The sequence below is a fragment of the Anoplophora glabripennis genome, unplaced genomic scaffold, assembly GCF_000390285.2.
Source record: "Anoplophora glabripennis isolate ALB-LARVAE unplaced genomic scaffold, Agla_2.0 scaffold28, whole genome shotgun sequence".
Lineage (NCBI taxonomy): Eukaryota > Metazoa > Arthropoda > Insecta > Coleoptera > Cerambycidae > Anoplophora > Anoplophora glabripennis.
The window spans coordinates 1,582,317-1,599,677 of record NW_019416423.1 but is presented as its reverse complement, the minus strand read 5'-3'; the positions used below and the strand labels follow the sequence as shown (position 1 = coordinate 1,599,677).

The window sequence follows — 17,361 nt, the reverse complement described above, 5'->3', positions numbered from 1 at the left end:
TAATAATATTCCATGTTGAATTGTTATTATTGCATATTTTATGGGAACTATTAGGTAGAGTTACTTAAACATATCCCATCAATCTTTAGCAAATAAATTTATGAAAGCACTTGCTTAAGTCAATAGATTTATGAGACAACGTCCTGTCTACCAAACGTTTTAATTTAAACGAAAAACAAAAATATTTCTATCACAAATGTCTAATTCTAGATTTGCAGAACAAGGAAAGTGAGTTTAAAATGAAACTCACCCTGTGTACAGGCTGCCTTACTTGAAGCTTCCAGAGAAATTTTTTCGAAAACGGTTTTAATTTTGAGTGAAAATAATGCTATCTTTCGTATCTTAAGTTAATCATACAAAATTTTTGAAATTATTAAAAAAAAACTGGATATTTTAAAGCAAGGTAGCCTTTATTTGCACTTTAGTTCCGATAAGTTTGTATTATATGTGTAATGTTAATAATTACCGAGGCTAACGGGACATGATTTGCAATGTTTTGTAAAACAGGAAGTCTCCCTGTATTAGCCTGTGTCCAACGTTAATCTGACAAATGTGGTAAAAGTGAGGAAGAAAAAATTTAAATGTTGTGTGTAATGTGAGAAAAAATGAGTTTAAATTTCTGTTTGCTTTGCTTTTTACTAGAACATATATCGAATTGACGTTGGACGGGGCCTTAGATTATGTACCTTTTAGCGTTATCAATATATTATATGGTTATTTGTAAATAATATATTTTCCAGAGTGTATAAAACGAATATATTTTAATATAATAAATTAGTGTTAATAACTCTGTAGTTATTTATTATCTATTACTAGCTCTACTTTGTTCAAATTCTGCCTGTCTATTTGCTTGCGCAAGAAAAACAAAGTTTCTATATTTTTAAACAGAATTATAGATTCTACATATTAATTTTGGCTTTTACTTACATATTCTGATCTGTCAGAATACTAACGAGCGAAAAGTTTATGTGAAATTCTGTGCACTTCGTAAATAGATTGATTTTTACTTTTAACTTTCTAATTATTTCTTCTCGTTTAGGATACACTTCAAATTACCTTTTTATAAACATATTTCTGAATTATTGTTAAAACTGATAAATATCTTACCTTAAAAAAATACAATACAATGTTTCTCCACTTTTCATTGTCTTCTACCAGTTCATGCCGTTTTATTGCTTTTCACAAGTTTACAATTAAACTTAAATCCACTTTTTAACTCCGAAAAAAAAGACGGACTATTTGAAATTTAAATGTATGGAACACAGACGCAGAATTCTTGTTCTCCTTTTTCTAAGTGTGTGGTGAGAAAACAGATCCATGGACCAGTAACGACAGAAGTTTTATCCCAAAGATAACGTTATAAGAAAAGAATATGATATGTATTCCTGTAACACAGGTTTATTGAATTATTTAACTCAAACATTGGAATAATTATTGCAAATAATTACAATATTTGTATGCATATATAATTCTCATTTGAATAAAATATGAGTAGGGCCTTTCAAGCACAGAATATCAAACCTATTTTTTAAAAGTATCCATGAAATGATCCTAATCCGATCTATCTCATCTCGATCTGATCTGATATTTGTCATGTCAAAGATGAATTGATTTTTAAACAAAGAGAATGAATTGTATGAATTGGGCTATTTTCTGTAGTCTCTGTGTCGGATTTCAAAATTACGTTTGTCACAAAATAAATTTAATCAATAATTGTTAAGAATTACTAAAATTGTGCTCAAATTATGGAATGGTAAAGAACGATTCAATGTTCATGGCTTCAGTTAAATTGAATTCAAAGTAATTCATAATGTAAAAATTGTTATTGTGAGTAAAATATACAAGATGAGCATCAGAGCTACATTAGGATTCACATTTATTGTCACTGCTAGTACAGCTATAACAAGTCTAGTGTTGTACCATGTCTTGACAGGAAGAGGAGAAAAAATAAGTTTTGGTTGGTTCCTTGAAAACACTTCACCTCATATGTGGTGTTGCCTCGGAATTGGCTTCTCTGTAGCTTTGTCAATAGTAGGGGCTGCTGTAGGGATCTACACCACTGGTGTCAGCATTGTGGGGGGCGGTGTTAAAGCACCACGTATTAAAACTAAGAATCTCATCTCCGTTATTTTCTGTGAAGCTGTTGCCATCTACGGTTTAATCATAGCCATCGTCCTGTCGGGATACTTGGATGACTTTACATGGGAACTGGTGTCTAAAGATGACTTCTTAAAATCGAGGAATTGGCTGGCAGGTTTGTGAACAATGTTAAAAATTGAGTGCACACACAATTTGTTGCGAACATGTATTTTAAACAGAGCGGGGTTTGTTCCAGGCTCTGAGAGTATTATGTTTACTTTTCTAGGGTATCTCATGTTTGGGGCAGGCCTAGCAGTTGGTTTGGTAAACTTATTTTGTGGAATGGCTATTGGAATAGTCGGATCTAGTGCAGCATTAGCAGATGCGGCGAATTCAGCTCTCTTCATGAAGATCTTGATAATTGAAATTTTTGGAAGTGCTATAGGTCTGTTCGGATTGATCGTAGGTATATTTCTAGTTTCGAAGGTTCAGATGGGTAATAAAATACATTAGGGAAGATAAGTGAAACACCAAATATTTACTCTTGTTCTAGTCATTATTTTTTCTGTGTTCGTCTAATTAAATATTTATTTTTTTGTAAAAAAATTGTAGAAGTTATCTAAAAGATAACGTAACTGTTATAACTGTCTTTGATAATATTCCCAAGCTTTGAACTACTGAATTGGTTTATTTGAGTGCTGCCGCACAAGAAAAATATGATCATGTGAGAATATTAATAGATCTGCTATATATAACTTGGGAATATTTTATGTTATTAAGTATTATGTAGTATTTAATGTGTATGTTACTTCCTCTGCGATGGCAATGTTGGAAAATAAATAATTGCATGTAATGCAATATTTGAAAAGTTTACTAATTAAAAAGATATTCTGTATTTAAAAAAATCTATTAAGTATTTACCATATTAAACTGGTATAGAAACAAAAATGTCGTATACCTTTAAACTGAAAAGAACAAAATTTCTCATAGAGCCATCAACCACCAAAGAATAGTTTAATGCTGAAAGCTAAATATTTGACTTACAAAAAATACTTGTTGGTAAATGTATTGTTGTTATAGTTTGTATTAGATGTACGCTTTATGTACATTTCTGATTCCACGCTTATATATCACATGCACCAGAATAATATATAATATTCAAGTGCATTATAAAATTATTAATGGGTAATTTATGAAGAAAATTAATATCCGTATACTAATTAGAATTGTGTAAAAATTTAAAATTAATTTGAGAGTTCTAGTTCTTTTTATCATGTAGCTGTAACAAATTTTAAAAGTTGACAAGAGTTTCTAAATGTATTTGATTAAAACCTTTCTCTTTTGCGAAAAACATTGACGATTTAATTTGTCCTGTTTATTTTGAGTGCTCAAAGAATCATCTTTAGTGCTGCTATATTACGGCCTTTCAATTTTCTTGATAATGTAGTTAATTATAAAAATTGTTTTTTTTTGTACATATCTGTGATCTGTTCAGTATCTCGATTTTTGTATTGCATATATTTATTTTTTTTTTGTTTAATATACTTTAGTACCTATATGAAAAGTGTTTTTCATTTCAGTTATAATCGTTATCAATACATGATTTAGAGCAGGGTGAAATTTGTAAATGACAAATTCCAGGTACATTTTTGATAATTTTTCATGATAGAAATTGAAACGGAATTCGAAAGTAAAGGCGATACTATTTAAATAAATTAATTTTATAAATTTCTAATCATACGTATTTATTAAGATCTATGATATCTTAATTCGAGAAACCAATTATACATATTTTTTATTTGTACCTATTTTCCTACGAAGTATTACAAATATTAAGATGTGGGAATAACGAGAATGAAATATTTTTTAAATGTTCATGCATAAATTATTTATTTACTGATTAACCTATACTGTTTTTTTCTTTATGTGCACTCCCAATACATAATATAAAGTGTATTATAAAGCAAATTTTGTAGTCGGTTTCTACTTCCATTTAGTTTTATTGGACCAATCTAGCGAAAATAAATCTTAAAGTACTGCAAATATCTTATTTACCTCCACATTAAGAAAGTTGTATAACATAGCCTATTGTTATAATGCAGGAGTTTAAATTGAAACAGATTGCGATAACCACTGCACTAGAAGTAACTATATACCTAATATAAGATACTGTTCAATTTTGTCATAATTAATTGTACTGTTGCCTCCTCCTAGCTCTTTGTTTGTCAAACCGCAATTCCATTTCTTCAAGCACCTTCGGGGTATATCGAACCACTAATTTCACAGAACCATGCGCTTGTTTTAGCAATTCCACAGCTTTTTCATGATTTTCCCCGTCTACAGACTGGAATAAAACATATTTATTCATAGATCAAAACTCGATTTAGTACAACTCACTACTCCATTAACACTTAAAAGCTGATCACCCCTTTTCAAACCTCCATGTCGGTCAGCCACACCTCCTGGAATAATCCGGGAGATGTATATGGGGGAATTTTGTTCTTTACCACCCATAACGTTAAAGCCAAGTCCTTCGTCCGTTTTGGGTAGTTCTACCACTCTAGGATGAGCATGGCCCTCACTAGCTGCAAAAGCTGCGACTGTGGCTTTTGCAGTTGCCGAAGCTCTAACATCTTGGGATCCTTGGATATCGACAGTTTCGTACACATGTTCGTAAACCTCGCGAACGGCATTTAGAAAATCGCTCTGCAGTACCTTTTGCAGAGCAGCTAATTTAGTTGCTGGAACCTCGCCACTTTTTTGCAACTTTTCTAATAACTCTATAGATCTTTTAATATCTTAAAATTGGAGGACATTAATAAAATAAACTTTCTCTTTTATAATACGTACCTCGGGATAAAGTTAATGGTTCGCCTATTTGTGCCATTCTTAAGGTTTTATTAATGTATGTTTATTCAATTCACAAATCCACACTCAAAATATTTATTAATTAATACGTCAAATTAATCAAATGTCAAAAAATTGACAAATGACAACAAGAGGGCGGAGTCAGGAGCTGCGTTCCTGTCATTTACTCCATTAACTATGGAGTGTAGATCAGGAGTCAAGACTCGCACAATCAGTGTAATTGTAAGAATAGATTTCCTTTATTCATTTGACTCAATTTCTTTTAGGTTAGGAATTTGGGCACAAGATCGTTTCATAAACAATTTATTACCTACTGTTCCACCATTGTAAATACATTTTTAATCTTTAAATGTAGCAACCCATATCAACACCTCTGCCCACAATGGACTCCTCCCGCTACCAAAGAGCTTTATTTTTCTTCTCCAGTGACACTTATTATATTTGTAACTCAATTTTTTTTTAGTTAAAAACAAAATCTATGTATATAGGCAGTTATCTATATACTTCACAGATAACTTGATTTCTGCGATAAATATTATTATTTGGGTGGAACAGGTGCAAATTAGAGATTTGATCGAAATCAGAACACTTTTATTGTTATTGTACAAAATTTATATCACAAACCAGTTGTATATTAAAAAAAATACAGATTGTTAAAAAATACATGTCCTCGTTTATTAACAGCCTTGATAATAATACATGAAAATACCGATCAGAAGGAATGTAAATTAGTGAGTTACAAATGCTTTTCTTCCAAACTGTACACATTTAACAATGGAATGACGAAACTGTATAAAAATAAATTAAGAAGATATTTCTTAACTAGATGTTGAATTTGAGCTAATTTTATAGGAGAGCTTTTACTTCGTCGTAGAATACTAATACAAGTGCAGCACCAGTACCACGAAGGACGTTAGAGAAGGCGCCTTTGAAGAAGGCCGAAGGTCCCTCAGATTTGGAAATTTTAACCCAACAGTCCAAGGTGTTCTTGTACATAATGTCACCCTTTGCGCGTCCTGACTGCATCATCATACGCCTCCTGACAGTATCGAATGGATAAGATACAATTCCGGAAAAGGTTGTGACGGTCTAAAAAAAAATTTAAATTAAATTCAAAATTCAGTACAATGAACTTAGGGGCATATTTTTGAGGTCAAAATAAGATTTTTTTTTCCTATAAACATGGGTACACAAATGCTTAGTTTTCGATATACAGAGTGCTAAAATTTTTTATTCTGTTCGATTTTTTAGGAATAATTTCCAAACCGATTTGAATGTTGGCATAAAACTTGGGGTGCGGGGTTTTTTAGGATGCTAAATTTAAATTATTGCTAATGAAGCTGCTTGTAAAGGGCACCACCTATAAGGGGGCGCTATAATTAAATTGGGCCTAACTTTTTTGCTACCCTGTACATTGACGTTTCGTATTAGTGCGTTTATTCCGTTATCAATTTTAAGCAAAAAAGATATACTTGGTCGAAATCGCTCAGACCAACTGTTTTGAACTGATGAAGAGTTAAATGCACACCACATTTTCAAATTTTAACTATTTACGGTGAAAATTTAAAAATTTATTTTCGCCATCTAATCGGTAATGCAATGACCTTGAATATTAACTCTACATTTTTCTCATACAACTAACCGTTTTCAAGAAAATCACTGTTGACTAGTGACGATACTACCGTTTAGTCAGCAGTGATTTTCTCGAAAACGGTTAGGTATCAAAAAAATATAAAGAGCAAAAATTCAAGATCATCACCTTACTCATTAGATGGTAAATAAATTTTAAAATTTTTCACCGTAAATAGTTAATTAAAATTTGAAAATATTATATTTAACTTTTCATCAGTCAATATCTCAGAAAGGGTTTGTACCTTTTTTGGTTAAAATTGATAGAGGAATAAACACACTAATATGAATGTCAATGTACAAGTGTCCCCTTATAGGTGGCGCCCTCTACAAGCAGTGTCAAGAGCAATAATTACGTATTTAAATTTAGCATCCTAAAAACTCTCGTACCCCAAGATTTATGCCAGCATTCAAATCTGAATGGAAATTATTGCTAACAAATCAAAAAAAATAAATAAATAAAAAACTAACATCCTGTATGTCGAAAACTAAGCATTTGTGGACCCACATTTATAGGGGAAAAAAAGTCTTATTTTTGACCTCAAAAATACGCCCCTAAATTCTTTGTACTGAATTTTGAATCGGCCTGTATTTACTAGGACTGAATTAATTTTGAGGGATTTACAATAGATGGCGCAACTTATGCTATATCGCATAGGACACTTCTGTAGCTAACGAGCGTTCAAATAAAAACGTGGTCAAGTTGGTTCTGAAAATTTGGATGTAGGGCATAGCGTATAGCAAATGAACTTAAACGTCATCTGTCAAAGCGCTATATCGCCGCTATCAATTTGAATATTTTTGTTTTAAAAAGCGTTTAAAATGGTGTTTTCTCAAGAACAAAAAGTGTTTATCGTAGAGTCCTACTTTAGAAATGGACGCAAGATTGATGGAATATGGAAGTATTCTATTGAGGAATGTTTCATAGAATTTCAAAATCAATTTCCCGGCGTTGTTGAGTACAAAATTTTTCAAAGTGCAGTTCAGCGTTGTGTTAATGTTTTTCGTGAAACGGGCAGTGTAACAAGAAAAGAAGGAAGCGGCCGACCTAAAAAGCGGACTGAAGAATTAAAAGAAAATGTCCAACAAATAATGGAAAATGCGCCAAGAACTTCTGTACGTGTTTTATCACAAATGGTGGGAGTATCAGTCGGTACCTGCCACACAGTGTTAAAAAAAGATTTGCGTTTGTTCTCCTATCGTTTAACTTGTCAGCAAGAACTTCATGAAGTTGATTTTCCGCGACGGGCTGTATTTTGTGAATGGTTTTTAAACAACTACGGTGAACTTCATAATATCACCTTTTTTTCTGATGAAGCCTGGTTTCATTTAAGTGGTTACGTAAACTCACAGAATATGAGAATGTGGTCTTCTGAAAAACCAGATAACTTTTTTGTCGAGGGCCCTCTACACGCTCAAAAAATTGGAGTTTGGTGTGCTCTCAATCGAAGGAGGATTTATGGACCTATTTTTTTTAATGGTACTCTTACTGCGCAAAGGTATAGAGAAGAAATTATCGCTCCTTTTGTTAACCAGCTGGAAGAAAACGAAATTACAAACTTTTACTTTCAACAAGATGGCGCAAGGGCACATACGGCAGGCGAGACGATGAATATGTTGAGGGAAGTTTTCCAAAATCGACTAATAAGTCTCAATGCTGAACATGAATTTCCACCGAGGTCATGTGATATTACGCCGTGTGATTTCTTTTTGTGGCCTTACCTTAAAAACACTATTTTTGAACTGCCTATTCCTGATTTAAACCATCTGCAGGCTCGACTTATAGACAAGATTCGTGAAATTAACAATACCCCGAGCATCTTAGAAAATGTCTTTAATTCTTTGAGGAACAGGTGTGAAAAGTGCTTGGAACAAGGAGGGGGACACTTTCAGCAGCTGCTTTAATTTATTGTTATAACAAGGAGGGGGACACTTTCCGCAGCTCCTTTAATTGTTTGTTATTGTTATCACGATTATTCTTTAAAATAAAGTTATATAGTCATTAACGTTATTGAAACTGACAGCTGCTATACAGCTCGTTGAGAAATGAGGTTAAGTCGGTCGCTATAAGCTACTCCCTACGTCCAATGTGTCAGAGCCAACTTCGACCACATTTTTATTTGAACGCTCGTTATATTCATGTGTCATTTTCCTGACGTGTAAACAATATATTTTTTTTCAGCTCCGAAGATGTCGAATCGCGAGCCAACAAAACGCCATTTACAAGAAGTTTTACTTTCCCTGTTTAATTGAAACAAAAGGTCTGCTGAAAGTCATCGACTGCTGTTGCAAACTTACGATGAACATACTCCATCGATAAAAACGTGCGAGTATTGGTTTCGATGTTTTGGAGGTAGTGATTTCGATAGTCGACCAAGACCACACTAATCAACCGAAAAAGTGCGAATATGAGGAATTGGAAGCACTACTCGACCAAGATTCATGTCAAACGCAATCGTTGAATTTTGATCGTATAACAGTTTCCAAACATTTAAATGCAATCGGTACGATTCAAAAGCAAGGAAATTGGGTGCCACACGAATTGAGGATAAACGATGTTGAATAGCAAAAAGGTATTTTGCATCGTATCGTCACTGACGATGAAAAATGGATACGTCAAGCGTAGGAAATTCTGGGGTTTGCCTGATCATGCATCAACATCGACGGTAAGGATGAATATTCATGGGTCGAAGCTCATGCTATGTATTTGGCGGGACCAGCTTGGTGTTGGTACTCTGAGCTGCTTCAAATAAATGAAATCACCACTGGTGAACATTAACGAACATAATAGGTGCGTTTATGCTGTACATTGAGGGAAAAACGGTTGCAATTCGAGCAAATTATGTAATTTTTCAGTATAACACTCGACCACGTCAAAAAATACTTAGAAACGCTGAAATGGGATGTTTTACCCCACTCTTAGGAAGATATGAAAAATTGGGTCGATTGGTGCATAGCATCTAAAAACAAGTTGTTCTTTCAACGTCGAATCCGTACGCTGCTAATGGGAAAAAGTACTCGTTAGCGATGGACAATACTTTGAAAATAATGTACACAGTTTTTCACAATAAAACCTTGAATTTACAAAAAAAATCCTTCAAAATTAATTCAGTCCTAGAAGTAAAATCAATAAAAATATATGTAAGACCGTGAATATGGACTTTTAACAATCACACCATTGTTCTAAGTTTTTAATGCCACTTCATATACAATTATGAAATGAACAGGTTATATAACTCTATTGAAAAAGGTCAACCATTAATAAAGTCTAAAGATAAAGAATTTATCTGAAGTTATGTACCCTTCAACAAGAAACTATTCACATTTCTAATTACTTTGTCTGCTCGATAATAACTGATTGTGATTTATCAAAGAGAAATAATCTTATCGTATATTTACTTCGATCTCAACAAAACGTGTTTTACTGGAACTACTACTATTTATATTCATATTATGTCATGATTAACAATACCCTCTAATATAAGCTCAAACGACTTACCTGAGCAATGAGGAACGAAATTATGAATGGCGTGTTCTTAGGGTCAGGTAACATTCCCTTTGCTGTATCGAAGCAGCCGAAGTAAGCTGCACGGTAGATAATAATACCCTGCACGGATACTACAAATCCTCTGTACAATCCAATGGGTCCGTCAGATTTGACTGTTTTTGCGATACAGTCTACAAGTCCCTTATACTGCCTTTCGGCAGCGCTCTTCCCTACATCGGCCCCCAAACTACAAAATAATTTTGCGTTATTATAACCGAATACATGAAAAAATAAATAAACAAACTTTTAGGAAATATCAGTAAATGGGTAGTGGTAAACTGTGGTCATCAAAACAGGCTCAGTTTTTCAGAAACATCATGTATAACAAAGCACAATAAAAAGTCTATTCTGATCAAATCTATCTAATCAGAAACATTAAATTGAAATCTATGCCAATGACTTACCGTGTTCTTGCATAATCAAGAGGATATACAAAGCAGAGTGATGTGGCTCCAGCTGCGCCTCCCGACGCTAAATTTCCCGCAAAATATCTCCAAAATTGTGTCTTTTTATCAACGCCTCCCAAGAAAACTTGTTTGTAAACATCCTTAAAGGCGAAATTTAAAGCTTGTGTAGGGAAGTATCTAATTACGTTGGCCAAGTTACCACGCCAATAACTCAGAACACCCTGTTCCTTTGGAATACGAATGAAGCAATCGACCATACCTATAACAGAACGTATTGATATAAAAAAGGTAAACAAACACCAAAACAAATTAAAATAAATTGAGGAAAACATCAGAAAATGGGTAGTGGTAAAACAAGAGTCATCAAGAATTAGGCTCAGTTCAAAATGGCATCATATGAGAAATTAGGTATAATTAATATCATATTAAGTTAAATTAGAGTAGACAACTTTAATTTTAATATTAACGAATCCACGTGGGAATCTATCTATGCTGTTAGGGATATTTAAAAAATCTTATCAATATTCCTGATACATAGACCAAAAAGAATACAATACGTATAACATTTGCGTATAACGCAAAATCAAATTTCGTTATAGAAATTAACTACGTAACAAAACTTTACAACAATTAAAAATGGAAACTGCCATGAGGAATGGTTATGTCAGCATCAGACAACTTACCTTTGTACGCATTTTCGGCGGATATCTGTTTGCTAGCGGCCTGCACTTGCAACAGTAATTTTACTCTTTCAATTGGGGCTACTGCAGTCTTCGCTACTGCGGCAGAGATACCTCCAGCGAGAAAATCCTTAATAAAACCGGCTGCGTCGGTAGGCATCTTTATCCTGGAATTTGTACACGTTCACACCGCAAGGGAGAGGAACAAAGAGGAAGAAATTTGACAGAACGTTGCTGATATCCGTTCCTAAACGAGGATACTGACGTCACTGTAATTTTTAACCAATTACCAACTTACTAGAAAAACAAGGCGTTTGCTTTCACATTACTAGAGTAGAGACAAGGGAATAGTCTCCTTATTGCAAGGTAGAATAAGAATGAAATCGATCAAAGGGATGTTGCGTAGCGACATCTACATCCTACCTCCTACCAATATACTTCAACCGCGAATTTTAATTTCCAATAAAATACTAGTCAGCATTATGATATTGTTGGCAAGCTTTTGATAAGTAGCAGCCACGGATTTTTTAAATTAAACTATCGATTTTCTCAAAAATTTTTAATGTTCAAAAAAATCTGAAAACATTCCGGTAGACAATAACGGCTCTGATCAATCCAAAACTGCATTCTATTCCTCTCTAGTTCATTCTGTTTTTGGACATTTTCGATTTTGTTCCTTAACAGAAGCACTTGCACAAAATCCGACCATCCCAGCAGCGTTTTCAGCGACCCCAGTTGAGTAGGATACCGTCTTTAGATGAGGATTTTTTGACAATTTTCATGGACTATGGATTATTCTCAAAAAGTTTTAGGGCTCAGAAAAATCAGAAAAAATTTCGGTGGACTATAACAGCGCTGATTAATCCAAAACTGCATTCAGTTTCTGTTCGACTGCTCCAGTTTTCGAGATTTTCCATTTTTTCTCGACGGTAGTACTAGCAAAAAAAACGATCTTCACAGCGTGTTAGGCAACCAAAATTGCGTACGGAACCGCCTATAGAAATAGGTAGACTATAATGGCGGTAACCAATCCAAAACTGCAAGCAGTTTCTTTCTAGCTCTTACCAGTTTTCCCTTTCAGTTCTATTGAAGGTTCAGTTCGATAGGCAACATAAAATACAATATATGTGTATACTTGGTTGCATAAGAATTCAATAAATTTTATATAAATTCTATATTATGTGTAAATGTATTAAGAATTAACACAATTTTTGATAAGCTATAACAGCTTTCACCAATCTGTCATTTACTTTAAAAAAGTTACTTTACCTGCATTTTTCGTTTTCAACACGTTACATTTATCTCCTCACAAATAATTCCTTTTCACTATTTAACGGGAAATTAACATTGATTAGAAAAACAAAATACTTAGTTTAATACAACAAAAAAGACGAACAGAAAAGTAGTAATTAGCAAAACTATTTTGCCTCAAAAGTGTAAGAAAATTATATAATCACATCAATTATTTATAACAATACTTTTTACATACTTGCAATCTTTAAATCACATAAAATAGACAACATCATTAAATTGTTCCTCATTTTACCAAGTATATTTCCTTAAAAGTACTGTAGTCATTATATTCATTAATTAATAATCTGATTTTAAAAAGACGTTAATTTAACATAGTGTGGCGATCATAAATATTACGACGCTGCTCTTTAACCTGCCTCTTCCATTTGTCCTGTTGATGTCCAACCCTGTTTAGAACATTACCCCTTACACTCATATTATGTGACATCGGTCCGGCACTGATTTCATCCTAAAATTTGAATGACAAATCAAATAGTATTAAAAATTTTCATTTTTCATTCTTCATACTTCTTCGTTTGTATGTTCTTGATAACTGCCTTTAATTCTTTTATTTAAAAGTGGATCCAATATTATTAAAAATGCCATATATATGACAAGAATGGAGATAACCCAAATAACAATAATAACAACTACTTTGATGATAGTAGTATTTCGATTTTCATATTTACATTCACATCGAGGGCAAAACTCTTGTTCTTTTCCAGCTATCCCTTCCCCGATTCTGGGTAGTATTACACCAACACAATTACTTAAAAAATAAATTTAATGATTAAAATATAGAATAGATTAATTTTGTTTTTGTTTACCATAAATTCGGAGGGACATTAGCTATATATAAAATTCTGGATGTATCAGCTGTTTCAGTTCTGTTTGTTACAGAAGAAATACTAGGACAGATACATTTACATCTTTTGTCTTCATATGATTGTGCCTAAAACTTTTAAATGCATATAAATGTTTTTACTACAACGATTCCATACCTTTGTATAAGAAACCATCCATAACAGAGCTATAATTCCAATAAAATACTTCATCTTTCTGAAGATTGTTTGTAGAAATTTGACATCTGTCACGTTACTTCATCTACTCATTCTACTTTCACTTGAGGCTACACTGGTCCCTTCTTTCCATTTTACTAAAGTCCCTAGTTTGACCCCAGATTTTTCTCTGTTCTGTGGTTTGTTTCCATTACAACTGCTGTGTTATTGTTTGTGAGTCTTTTCTGTTTATGTTTATATCACCTATCGCCTCCTCTATTTTGCTAGAATACTTTCTCGTAAGGAACATATTTAATGGGACAGTTTGAAGTATATTAGAACTATTAGGAGTATTGAACCTACCTATGTAATTGTAACATTTTACAGATTTATGTTTTTCTACAATATTTATTTTTAATTGAAAGGCTACGGGCGCTATCTACTTTTTAATAGTAAAACTAATCGGTAACGTGATCAAAGCAATGTTTACATTGTATTTGTGTAATGTGTAGACTTGGCAAAAGATAATAAATTAAATTTACAGAAAATATCTGTAGTCCTATAATATCTACACGTATTAAATGATCACGATTACAATTTATATTGCTTAAAATGGCACAGCGGAAAGTAGCTCTTATTACTGGAATAAATGGACAAGTGAGTACAAGCAGATATTTGATTAATTTTTTGTTTAAATTTCTAAACGGCCGGTACAATTTAATGTCGGGAAGTTGTAAGCTACATCTGAAAATAATAATAATAAAGACAGTCGTTTGTCTTACGCAGTCTTCGTCGTTATAAAAGGCATCTGCAGTAATGTAGCTTTAGAGGGTAATTCAAATTTTTTTTCAGGATGGCTCTTATTTATCGGAATTCCTATTGAACAAAGGCTACGAGGTGCACGGGATAATTCGTCGAGCAAGTAGTTTCAACACTAGTCGAATTGACCACCTTCATTCGGATCCTTATGCCCACAGAGGTGGTCAATTTCATTTACATTATGGAGACATGACTGATTCTAGTTGCCTAGTGAAAATTATAGGCAAGATAAAACCAACTGAAATTTATAATTTAGCAGCTCAAAGTCACGTTAAAGTTTCTTTTGATCTAAGTGAATATACTGCGGAAGTTGACGCAGTTGGCACTTTGAGGCTACTTGACGCTATTAGGACATGTGGCCTTGAAAAATTAACAAAATTTTATCAGGCCTCCACTTCAGAGTTGTACGGAAAAGTTGCTGAAATTCCGCAAACTGAAAAAACACCGTTTTATCCCAGATCTCCTTATGGTAAGTAAATAATATTTCAGTAGTATTTCGTAGCTGGACTATAAGTAATGTTTTCCCCTTAATAGAATAGAGTTAAAAGCTTGCAAAGTAAATGAATTTGAGCATGCTGTGGATTGCTAAAACTGGATCATCGTGATTGGTTCAGCAAATTAAATCGGTAAAGCAAATAGAATATATAAAATATTCAAATTAAAAAAAAAATGGAGAAGTGGGCTGTATAAATTGCTATAAAAAAATAATCATGGAGTACATACTAGCAGACTTACTCTTCTGTAGCGATGGCATAGTTCAATATGATGAAGAGGTACACTGTTATGGGACGTTCGCCATTTTTAGGCAAAATTCCCAGCCATCTTTGAAATATAAATTTAAATTGTCAGTTTTGTTATAGAAATTAGGGGAATCACAGGCATGTTAAATACAATATATTAAGTGTAATACTTCTGTCCAACAAATATGATTTAAAGAATTATAATTTTAAATTATTTACAAACAAATTATGACAAATGAAAATATTATTTTTCTCTGATTCAGCATGTGCCAAGTTGTACGCATATTGGATTGTAGTAAACTATAGAGAAGCCTACGATATGTTCGCCTGCAATGGTATTTTGTTCAACCATGAGAGTCCCAGAAGAGGAGAGACATTCGTCACGAGAAAAATTACCAGGGAAGTTGCAAAAATTCATCTGGGCCTTTCTGAATGTCTTGAACTAGGTAATTTGGATTCGAAAAGGGACTGGGGTCACGCTAAAGATTACGTAGAGGTAAGACATCTGTAGACGATCGTTTTTCATTTAATCTTCATTCGAACTTTTTGTGTCAATTTTAATCAAGCAACTGTAGAAGCTTGGCAATCGAATTAAGGGACACCCTTGTACCTATTTCGTTTCGTTTTACTTCAGGCTATGTGGCTTATGCTGCAACAAGACTCTCCCGAAGACTATGTCATAGCATCTGGAAAAACGCACAGCGTCAAAGAGTTTGTCGAAGCCGCTTTCGGACACGTTGGAAAGGAAATAGTTTGGGAAGGCAAAGGCACCCAGGAAGTTGGTAAAGAAAAGGAAACGGGAGTGGTTAGGGTTAAAATCAATCCTAAGTATTTCCGACCGACGGAAGTAGTACGTATTCACATTATTTTATTATTATTTTTGAATATATCTGCAGGATGTGACAACGTTGCGAGAAACTTTCAGGGCCGATTGTTTTTGTCAAAACAAGAAAGAAAAACAGCAGTAACATTTTTTTGCTAAAATTTCATAGGTCTTGAATTTCGACGCCTAATCTTTATTCACATTTTACATGAATGGTTTTTATTTAGTTATTCTTTTGATTTATGAAGAATCATAGTCCTGAAGAAAAATGTTACTATTTTTGTTTGTTTTGAAGAGAGTAATCCTAATGTTAGTGACAAAAAAGTGCCGCCATGATTTACTGCTATTACAGTACTATATGAATTTTGATGCCTTGTAACTAATATTTGAAACATTATTATTTTACTATTCTTTTTAGAGTTAATTTTTTTAGGACCTTCTACTTGGCGACGCCTCAAAAGCTAAAGCAAAGTTCAATTGGTCGCCTAAAGTTTCTTTTCCTGAGTTGGTTAAGGATATGATGGAATCAGACATTGAACTGATGAAGAAAAATCCCATGGCATAATTTTTTTAAATCTCTATATATTTTTTGCTACTATTATTTCACGTGTACATTTATTTTCATGTACATCTTATCCCATGGCATAATTTTTTAAAACTATATTTATCTTGCTACTCTACTTCACATGTAATATATTTCGTATAGATACGTGGTGCATTCCATTACTGTATATTCTTATATTTAAAGATAAGTGTTTTTCAGCCAGTAAAATTGTGCTCTCGGCATAGATAAACCTCGTATAAAAATATGCAATTTCTCTTTTATCTGCAGGGTGTTGAGATTCTATCCAGAACATCCTTGTCAAATTTGAGTTCGTCGTCCGATTTCGATGATTATTTTTTTATAGATATACATTGTCCTAAATCATCTGCAGAACCAAATATCGTAGTGATGGTGCCACTACGGGGCCTGCTATGATTTTTTTTGAGAGGTGTTTTTGTGTGAAATTGCGAAATTTTCCATAAATTTGAGAGGGGTGTTCTGGATCAAATATGAACACCCCGTATTTAAGACATGCATATATAAAAGTATTATAACCCCTACGAATTTTTTGTTACGTTTATGATATTGTAAATAAATGATTGTGTAAATAAATAATCATAGTTTTTGCGTTTTTAATGGAGTACCGCAAGGGTCAGTTCTTGACCCGATTTTCTTCTTGATTTATGTCAACGATTTACATTGTTGTGTGAATGATTCAGTTCTAACTATTCAATTTGTCGAATGGTACAAACTCGTGAACCACATTCCTGTAATTGATTTTGTAATAGAGTAGGTTCGTCAAGTTGAACTAACGATTCAAAATATTTTCTATCTATTTTAGTAAATTTAAATTCTATTAAGACAGAAACCGTAATATTTAACTTAAGTGAAGCTGAAGATATACTTATCCTGATTCTGTAGAATTTTTAGAGGT

The 17,361-nt window shown here is 33.1% G+C and overlaps 5 protein-coding genes across 6 annotated transcripts; 2 read left to right on the top strand and 3 right to left on the bottom strand.

Moving 5' to 3' along the window:
• Positions 1–1,612: 1,612 nt before the first annotated feature.
• On the top strand, positions 1,613–4,096 carry LOC108909898 (V-type proton ATPase 21 kDa proteolipid subunit-like). The gene is made up of 2 exons (XM_018714369.2): positions 1,613–2,254; positions 2,366–4,096. Exons 1-2 carry the CDS (start codon positions 1,846–1,848, stop codon positions 2,590–2,592), a joined length of 636 nt encoding a protein of 211 aa, XP_018569885.1. The 5' UTR covers positions 1,613–1,845; the 3' UTR covers positions 2,593–4,096.
• On the bottom strand, positions 3,964–5,067 carry LOC108909899 (protein lin-7 homolog C). Its single transcript, XM_018714370.2, has 3 exons — positions 4,930–5,067; positions 4,477–4,877; positions 3,964–4,423 (listed from the first exon to the last, which is right to left on the bottom strand). Exons 1-3 carry the CDS (start codon positions 4,964–4,966, stop codon positions 4,268–4,270), a joined length of 594 nt encoding a protein of 197 aa, XP_018569886.1. The 5' UTR covers positions 4,967–5,067; the 3' UTR covers positions 3,964–4,267.
• Positions 5,068–5,597: 530 nt separating this feature from the next.
• LOC108909890 (ADP,ATP carrier protein 1) lies at positions 5,598–11,436 on the bottom strand. Its single transcript, XM_018714349.1, has 4 exons — positions 11,214–11,436; positions 10,528–10,789; positions 10,076–10,310; positions 5,598–6,036 (listed from the first exon to the last, which is right to left on the bottom strand). Exons 1-4 carry the CDS (start codon positions 11,368–11,370, stop codon positions 5,794–5,796), a joined length of 897 nt encoding a protein of 298 aa, XP_018569865.1. The 5' UTR covers positions 11,371–11,436; the 3' UTR covers positions 5,598–5,793.
• A 1,208-nt stretch (positions 11,437–12,644) lies between these two features.
• On the bottom strand, positions 12,645–13,628 carry LOC108909868 (uncharacterized protein CG1161). Its single transcript, XM_018714303.1, has 4 exons — positions 13,505–13,628; positions 13,331–13,455; positions 13,032–13,272; positions 12,645–12,972 (listed from the first exon to the last, which is right to left on the bottom strand). Exons 1-4 carry the CDS (start codon positions 13,556–13,558, stop codon positions 12,826–12,828), a joined length of 567 nt encoding a protein of 188 aa, XP_018569819.1. The 5' UTR covers positions 13,559–13,628; the 3' UTR covers positions 12,645–12,825.
• A 31-nt stretch (positions 13,629–13,659) lies between these two features.
• LOC108909866 (GDP-mannose 4,6 dehydratase) lies at positions 13,660–17,051 on the top strand. 2 transcript variants are annotated; one of them, XM_018714302.1, is made up of 5 exons: positions 13,660–13,735; positions 14,354–14,789; positions 15,324–15,556; positions 15,695–15,910; positions 16,317–17,051. In XM_018714302.1, exons 2-5 carry the CDS (start codon positions 14,510–14,512, stop codon positions 16,446–16,448), a joined length of 861 nt encoding a protein of 286 aa, XP_018569818.1. In that variant the 5' UTR covers positions 13,660–13,735; positions 14,354–14,509; the 3' UTR covers positions 16,449–17,051. The 2 variants fall into 2 exon arrangements, with proteins under 2 accessions (XP_018569818.1, XP_018569817.1); XM_018714301.1 differs by lacking the exon at positions 13,660–13,735 and adding an exon at positions 13,842–14,158.
• Positions 17,052–17,361: the final 310 nt, after the last annotated feature.